The following is an 8,769-nucleotide window of genomic DNA, read 5'->3' as shown; positions in this document are numbered from 1 at the left end:
AATATAACTTAGAACTTGTTGAACCTTTTCTCAAACAAATCTGCGATTGATTCATGTCACCTGTTTGTGTGGCATGCTGCTGTGGTCGGCGGACGGCGCCCCCTGATTCTTACATCACGAACAAGACAAACATACGTCATTTTGGTCTCTAAGACAACCAGTTAGAGAAACCGAGCTGCGAATTGGGCTGTTTAATGATGTTGACATCTTTCCTCGTCCCCTCCGGTTTTAATCCATGTGATTTCCATAGCTGTCATTAAAGACGAAGGTTACTTGTTATAAAATAAGTATGAAAAAAGGTTGTTTAATAAGTTGAGTCTCTCGGGGGGAAATATTAATCAATTTAATATATGTAAACACTATGGCGAGACTGACCACGCCACTTTTAGCAGTAATCCAGCTAAATGACTGCGGGAAACACAAGAAATCGAACCCAGCGTGTTCGGCAAGATGAGCGAACGTTTTAACCTTTTTGCTACCAAACTGTCCCAAAATGACGAGGATGAGTTGTGTGATTCTTTCACTTTTGAAAAACATCCTCCATTAACAATAGCTAAGCCTATGAGATGAGATGCATCTCCAACGAGACACATGAACAGGCCCAGAGATCATTTGCAGCCTAATGAGTGTTATTTGTCATCGGAATGACAGACAGGCAGACCTGGTACTTAGATTACAAGATTTACTTGCAGAAGGACATGTGTATGTTCGATTGATGTATTGTTTTGGCTGTGAAGCCTTGAGATGTGGCCACTGGGAGTGCTCTGTGATGTTTAACTGATACTAACTGGACTCATTGCGTCATCCATCATATCAAATGTAGCAGAATACATCATACCATGCGACGAACGAGACCGTCGATCATCATTGTCTTCTCAACAACATTCAGGTTGCTTTAAATATGAAAATTTATATACGCAGCGGGATAAATGTGCCTATTAATTACATCCTGACTAGTTATTAATTTTTTACAACTTGGCTAATTTGTAACTTATATGCACTGTTGTCGTTTTTATACAGTAAACTCTGGCTATCATGGTTGTCACGAACAAACCTTCCAGAACAGACATCCACTTATTGAAATTGCCAGGACTTGACGTCACCGCCAGCATTTTTCAAAAGAACTGTTCCAATTATCTTACCGATGCTTGTGCCAAAAAGTCGATCTGGCAAATAACGTGCTTTGATCAGCGGAATAATTAGTGTTTGTTTGTTGTTAAACGTCTACTAAAAACCCCTCGTCCTCGTCGCGGGAGATGGAAACAGGTAAAGCTGGTGGAGCAATATGGCCTAATCCCCCCTGTATTGCGGATCAAAGCGGATTACAGAAACACAGACAGTAAACTAAGTACTATCAGGAACTCGATGTCAAGGAATACAACTGGATATATGAGGCCGTTTGGTCAAACCCGCAAGGAAGCCAGACTCCCGAAACTCCTTTCAACTCGAGAACCAACCCGATTGGGCACGTGGAATGCCCGCACTATGTATGAAGAGGGGAGGTGTGCTAACACTGCCAAAGAAATGTGCAACTACAAGTTAGAAATACTTGGACTCAGTGAGACCAGATGAAACCAAGCAGGACAAACACGTCTTACCACAGGACAGACGCTAGTGTACTCAGACCACACTGATAACAACGCCCATCACACCAGGGGAGTGGCCATCATGATGACAGCCAAGGCAACCAGAGCTCTAGTAGGTTGGGAACCAGTAAGCGAGAGACTGATAACGGCAAAGTTAAGGACAACACACAAGAGAATATTCCTCACAGTCATTGGCTTCTATGCGCCAACAAACGACGCAGAAGAAGAGACGAAGGAAGAATTCTATGAAAGGTTACAAGCCATACTCAAGAAAAGAACAGAGAGGGAGATTGTCCTTCAACTTGGAGACCAAAGTAGGAAGAGATAACATCGGATACACAGCCATCATGGGAAAGCATGGAACCGGAATAATGCACGAAAATGGACAATATCTAGCAAACTTTTGCGCGGACCGGAATCTCGTAATTGGAGGAACCCTCTTCCCACACAAGGCGACATGGGTATCACCAAACCAGGCTGCCCAAAACCAGATCGACCACATCTGCATCAGTGCCAAGTTTAGAGGATCATTATTGGATGTGAGGTCAAGAAGAGGGGCAGACGTAGCCTCAGATCATCACCTGGTCGTGGGAAAACTCCAACTCAACCTGAGACAGATCACAGACAAAAAACACCCGAGCAAAGTATAATGTAGAAGGCCTGAAGGAAAAAGAGAACATGAAGATGTATCAACATCATCTCGAAGTTTCTTGAACTCAGGACTGAACAGGGTCACTCGGTAGAAGGCATCTGGGGCAATGTGAAAAGGGCCTGTGTAACATCTCTTGAAGAATGTACTGGCAGAGAAAAGAGAAAGAACAAACCCTGGATAACACTGGCAACACTCGATAAAATGAGAGAAAGGCAATCCATGAAAGACTTCTAGGTGCCCGCACAAGATCAAAGACTGTCAGGTCCCAGCAAGAGTACAAGGAAAAGTACAAACAGGTCAGGCAAATGGTGAGAAAAGACAAAACAAGGTACATGGATGATCTAGCAACAGATGCAGAAACTACTGCTGAAAAACGCAACATGAAGGAACTGTATAAGATCACACGGTTGCTTCCAGGCAAGAGAGCTCCACCTGAGAAGCCAGTGAAGGACAAGAACGGAAACGTAATAGGGTCAGCAGAAGAACAAAAAAGCAGATGGAAAGAGCATTTTGAAGATTTGCTTAACAGGCCAACACCAGGCATTACTGCAGATATACCACCAGCAGAAGAAGACTTCCCTATGAACCTTGATCCACCATCTAAAGAGAGAGGAGATACGGAGATCTATCAAGTCCTTTAAGAACGGGAAATCAGGTGGCCCAGATTCCATACCAGCGGAAGCAATGAAATCAGCCCTGGAAAGGTCAGTAACCATGCTCCAGCCCTCGTTTCTAAAAGTCTGGAAAGAACAGTCTTTCAACACAAGGGAAAGTCTTCAACAGAATGAAGACCTCGGTTGATAAACTGCTCAGGGGCCAGCAAGCAGGTTTCAGAAAGGACAGGTCTTGCCCGGATCAAATAGCCACACTCCGGATAATAATAGAGCAATCCTTGGAATGGAAGACGCCCTTGTATGTCAACTTCATTGACTTTGAGAAAGCCTTCGATAGTAAGATCATGAAGCACTATGGACCCAGACACATCTCCATTATACGATCTACATAAGGAAGACATGCATATTGCACTGGAGATGTAACAGAGAAGTTCCCAGTTCACACAGGTGTCCGACAAGGACTGGGTGGTGAAGGGAACAACAAGAGGGAGAAGAAACGGCATCCAATGGACAAGTAACTCGACGATCTTGATTTTGCCGATGACCTGGCTCTTCTTTCCCATAGACTCCAGTGCATGCAGGAAAAGACTACAGCATTGGAAACAACAGCTGCCAAGATAGGTCTCAAAGGCAACCTAGAGAAGACCAAGGTCATGCGGATCAATGCCAAAAGTGAAGAGCCAATCAGGCTGACTGATGGAGATCTGGAGAATGTGGAAGAAATCTAGGAAGTGTAGCGGGAACAACTGGTGGCACAGATCAAGACATCAAAGAATAATCAAAGCAAGAACCGCCTTCAACCTGCTAAGAAGAGTATGGAATGCCAAGAACATCAAGATGAGGACGAAAATGCAAATCTTCAAATCCAACGTGAAAGCTGTGTTGTTTTACGAAGCTGAAACGTAGCGCACAACAGTCTCGTCGGAAAAGATGATCCAGTCCTTCATCAACAAGTCACTGCGCAAGATCCTCAGAATCTGGTTGCCAGAGAAGATCAGCAACCAAGAACTTTGGCAAAGAACACAACAGCTACCACCTCCCGTGCAAGTCATCAATAGAAAATGGACATGGATTGGGCACACCTTACGAAAAGATCCAGAAAACAACACCCGAGAAGCTCTACAGTGGAACCCACAAGGCAAGCGAGCGAGGGGACGTCCCAGAAACTCATGGCGAAGATCAACCATGGAAGAGATTACTAAAGCTGGTTACTCCTGGAGCACCATTGTACAACACACCCAGAACCGGGTCAGATGGCGGTCGATAGTCTGTGGCCTATGCTCTACCAAGAGCGAGAAGGCATAAGTCAAGTCAAGTTGTTGTTAAACACAAGACTCAGCATTATTCCAGCCTTATAGCAGTCGTCTGTAAATAATCGAGCCTGGACCAGACAATCCAGTATCAGAATCAAACCCGGGGCCTCGGCATAACGAGCTAACGCCCTAACCACAACCGCCACAATAACACAGACATACGACACTTATGCTTGTTTTGTCATAGAAATATTAGATATCAACAGTAAACAACACACTACAAATAAAGACAAGACAACATAAATATTTAATGTCAAAAATGTAAATAAAAGCGACAAAACCATATCCATAATCTTAAGCAATCTCTGCCTAAAGCTCGGTCCACTACGATTCCGGCTATATCATGGCCACGTGTTTGTGAACCAGTAGCAATTAGTGAAGACAGCAGGTGTTCACCAAAAGGTGAGCCTATCCTGCCCTACTGGTAGCACAGGTCACAAACACATACAAAGGCAAGGCAACTAGTCACCAGAAGAAACATAACGTACAAGGCAAAATAGAGCCTTGTTTGGACATCAGATTCGTGACTGGTGCTTCAAATTTAACCACATTGGGATATATAACTACTTGACGAAGCTACCATAACATATGGTGTCAAGCAAAGCGCTGTAGGAAACGTTTGAAATAAAACCTGTTACCCAGAAGTATAATGTTATGAGTAAGTTTAATTGTACGCCGGTTTTAGCAATATCCCAGCAATATCACGATGGGAGACTTCAGAAATGGGCTTCGCACTTTGTACCCATGTGGGGAATCGAACCTGTGTCTTTGGCGTGACGAGCGAACACTCTAACAACTAGGCTACCCCACCGCCACCATTATGTTATAAAGAGTCTTTAGATTGTGTACCTCTTTCTCTTCTCAGGAAAAGCAAACATCGTTACAACGTCGCCATCGGCGTCAAACTACGAATAGCATACACTTGTTCCGGAGGCACAGCTCGTTTCCTCAGACAAACGCGTGGCAGCGGAATCTTCAGCGTTACTATTAAGGGCAGATTCATTACCGCGGACTCCAGAGATAATGGTAGTTCGCCGTGACCTGCCTGTGTTTCATCAGTGTTTCCGAACACCATTATCAATCAGCGTTATACATAAAGAGACAGAGGCAATAGTGTGTGATTCCGGATTATAGTGCGAGTGGCTTAATGGGTGGTTCTTCTCATCTGAAGGCACGCTATTTGTTTAAGTAGCTTCATCTCGAAACGTGTTGTGAAACATGTATGTTGGGTCTTTCAAATAAAGGAACGTGTACTAAAAGATTGAAATATATGTGCTGTTTGTCGAATCTCCAAATCATTAGTTATAATGATAGGCCCGTAGGACGGAGTGGGAAGCAGAAGGGCCTAAAACAGGAAAGTAATAAGTGCTTGCTTGCGTGCGTTGGTGCGTGCGTGCGTTTTTTCATGCTCATCAAAGGCGCCAATACAAAATCTTCCTGACTCTTTATAAAATCATGTACATACAATATAATTGATTCTCGTCTGGGTTTAGCAGCAAATTACCTTGTATGACTTTTGGCCAGTGAGAGGTGGAGTCGTGAAATGATTGTTTATAATTTGTGGGCACCCCACGCCCTTCGGGTCTGAATATTCACTGAGTTCCCATACTGAAGCTTGTTGCTATCTGTTGGGAGTCGACTTTCCTATCTGTTGGGAGTCAACTTTGCTATCTGTTGGGAGTCGACTTTCCTATCTGTTGGGAGTCAACTTTGCTATCTGTTGGGATTCGACTTTCCTATCTGTTGGGAGTCAACTTTGCTATCTGTTGGGAGTCGACTTTCCTATCTGTTGGGAGTCAACTTTGCTATCTGTTAGGAGTCGACTTTCCTATCTGTTGGGAGTCAACTTTGCTATCTGTTGGGAGTCGACTTTGCTATCTGTTGGGAGTCCACTTTGCTATCTGTTGGGAGTCAACTTTGCTATCTGTTGGGATTTGACTTTCCTATCTGTTTGGAGTCAACTTTGCTATCTGTTGGGAGTCGACTTTGCTATCTGTTGGGAGTCGACTTTCCTTTCTGTTGGGAGTCAACTTTGCTATCTGTTGGGAGTCAACTTTCCTATCTGTTGGGAGTCAACTTTGCTATCTGTTGGGAGTCGACTTTCCTATCTGTTGGGAGTCCACTTTGCTATCTGTTGGGAGTCAACTTTGCTATTTGTTGGGAGTCAACTTTGCTATCTGTTGGGAGTCGACTTTCCTATCTGTTTGGAGTCAACCTTGCTATCTGTTGGGAGTCAACCTTGCTATCTGTTGGGAGTCGACTTAGCTTTTAGAGTAAGAAATATATGCCATAGTTGTTATAGTGAGTATTCGCGTTATAACGGAGGCAGTAAATAAACTGACGTACAGAAGAAACTACACATGGTGCTTTGGGAATATTTTCCAGAAAACAACGTAAATATTTACAGTGTTTTACAAGTCGCAAACATTGTGTACGTGCCAAAATACCACAGATATCGTTGTGATGTTGTCCGCGCTTCACCTCCCTTGCACAGCGTAGATGATTCAGTCTATGTCGACAAGTTCATGACATGTCCCGAAATGGTCGATATGTCCAGATGCCGACTCCACCGTCTTCTCGTCACCGTGGTCAAGATTTGTGCGTTGACCCAACGCTGTTGATGCTGTTGAACTCACTGTGAGCATCCGCTTTCGCAGCTGATGGATGCGCAGGTGATGGTCATCTTGCGGGGGTGGTCACTCTTGGTCCCGGACTTCCGGGACAGTCAGATGTCTGGCCAGCCTGGTTGATGGTCTGCCTTGGACAGCCGAACATTCTGGCAATATGGCGGTTCGAAGCCCCCATCTGTGACATTCCAGTGACGTGTCATCGCTCTCTAAAGGTCACATGCAATGTAAAACACAACTTTGCAGATTCTGATACCTTTCGGTATGGACTTACCGAAACAAATCGTCAAAAATGCAAATTCAACTTATAAAGTTGAAAAATAACGCGATGAAAAAAAACGCGCGAAATCGGAGTTCAAACGTTTCACTAATTTTCCCCCGACTTTTCGGGGGGAAAACTGGTTTCAACAGCTGGGCTGCGCTCATAGCACGTGCGCAGTGAAATAGGTTCGCGCAGCTTGGAAGCGGGTTGTCCGGTGAATACTCGGTGAAGGCTTTGGTGTGAGCTATTTTTCTAATGTTTTGTTGATATCTCACAGGCGCGAGCTTTTTATATTTTATGACAGTAAATTAACTGTTTATATAATTTCATTTGTCTATTTCACCACACGTTCTTCTTACCGAGTCACTTTCTCAGTTCGATACTTGAAAGCAATGTCATTATTTAGCGTTGACAGAATTTCTAACTGTGATATAGATATGTCGTTGTCACAGACAAAACTCAATGTATTGTTTTATTGACACCTGTGTGTCTGCCTGCCTGTCTGCTAATGACAATATTCAATACACAGCTGCTATCACTGACCACATGCAATTTGAACTACACCAATCAAGCTATACACCATAATTCTGTCCTCTTGATAAAACCGATGAGGTCTTACTTGGGTTGAGTAAATTTTGGAGGCCGAAATCAGCAATATGACAGCAATCATCAAATCTGGACCAGACAATTCAACTATAGACTGAAGTGGAAACAGGAGGCAGTTTTCTTGGCTTCCGGTCTACTGTCACGTGCGTGTAATGGCGGCGAGGAGGGAGGGGACTATAGAAGGTATATATCGCTTCAGGTACATACAAATCTTGATTCCTTGTACTGAAAGGATTCTAAAATTCCGGCAAAAATACATCTGCTTCTAGTTATGGAATGAATGTGTCTAAAACTGCAAGTGGGCGATGTTGATTCCCCAAAGCCGTTTCAAGCACCGTTTCGAATCCCTCTGATTATGATCGTGGTCCAGCAAGGCGACATCGTGATGTAAGTGAAATACAGTCCACTTGAGCAACCAGGAATCTAGATCCCGTTCCACTAGGTGATCTCAGCACTGGCATTACCGCTAGCCTATGTTAAAGTATGGGAGCTGTTATCATAATGATGCTAAGGTCGCCTTCAAAACTGGACCCTGGTCCTCGTTCAAGTCACCCGTGAAGGTCCGGGTTAGAATGAGCCTTCAGTAACCCATGCTTGTCGTAAGAGGCGACTAACGGGATCGGGTGGTCAGGCTCGCTGCCTTGGTTGACACATGTCATCGGTTCCCAATGGCGCAGATCGATGCTCATGCTGTTAATCACTGGACTGTCTGGTCCAGACTCGATTATTTCCAGACCACCGCCATATACCTGGACTATTGCTGAGTGCGGCGTAAAACTAAACTCACTCACTCGTTCAAGTCGGTTCTCAAAAGAACTGTATTGAAACTTATGGCGAATGGATACAACACGTGGCTCCAACGTGGACATATTGTTATAGGGCAAACCATTTCAACAAGTTAGAAGTTCATTCATGGCAAATACCTAATTGTTTCAATATGTGTCAAGTGCACTGAAGCGCTATCTCCCTTGTCTGTGTGCTATATTCACTTGTGGGGCGGTGGGGTAGCCTGATGGTTAAAGCGTTCGCTCGTCACGCCGAAGACCCGGGTTCGATTCCCCGCATTGGTACACTGTGTGAAGCCCATTTCTGGTGTCCCCCGCCGTGAT

General features: G+C 44.3%; 1 protein-coding gene across 1 annotated transcript; it reads left to right on the top strand.

The window, feature by feature from the left end:
- The first annotated feature begins 3,782 nt into the window (after positions 1–3,782).
- Positions 3,783–6,915, top strand: LOC124274101. The gene is made up of 2 exons (XM_046709417.1): positions 3,783–4,100; positions 6,823–6,915. The coding sequence occupies exons 1-2, from the start codon at positions 3,783–3,785 to the stop codon at positions 6,913–6,915; spliced, it is 411 nt and encodes a 136-aa protein (XP_046565373.1).
- The last annotated feature ends 1,854 nt before the right edge of the window (positions 6,916–8,769 follow it).

This window comes from Haliotis rubra, unplaced genomic scaffold, assembly GCF_003918875.1.
Source record: "Haliotis rubra isolate DU_JTF1 unplaced genomic scaffold, ASM391887v1 Scf1877, whole genome shotgun sequence".
Taxonomy (NCBI): domain Eukaryota; kingdom Metazoa; phylum Mollusca; class Gastropoda; order Lepetellida; family Haliotidae; genus Haliotis; species Haliotis rubra.
Note: the sequence above shows the minus strand (reverse complement) of the source record. Positions and strands in the feature narration are given on the sequence as shown.

What these genes read in the sequence shown, in the direction of transcription:
- LOC124274101 (XM_046709417.1), top strand. Translation starts at nt 3,783, where the DNA reads ATGATCCAGTCCTTCATCAACAAGTCACTGCGCAAGATCCTCAGAATC. An exon ending in TACAACACACCCAGAACCGG is followed by an intron (nt 4,101 to 6,822) that starts GTCAGATGGCGG and finishes CCGCTTTCGCAG; the next exon opens with CTGATGGATGCGCAGGTGAT.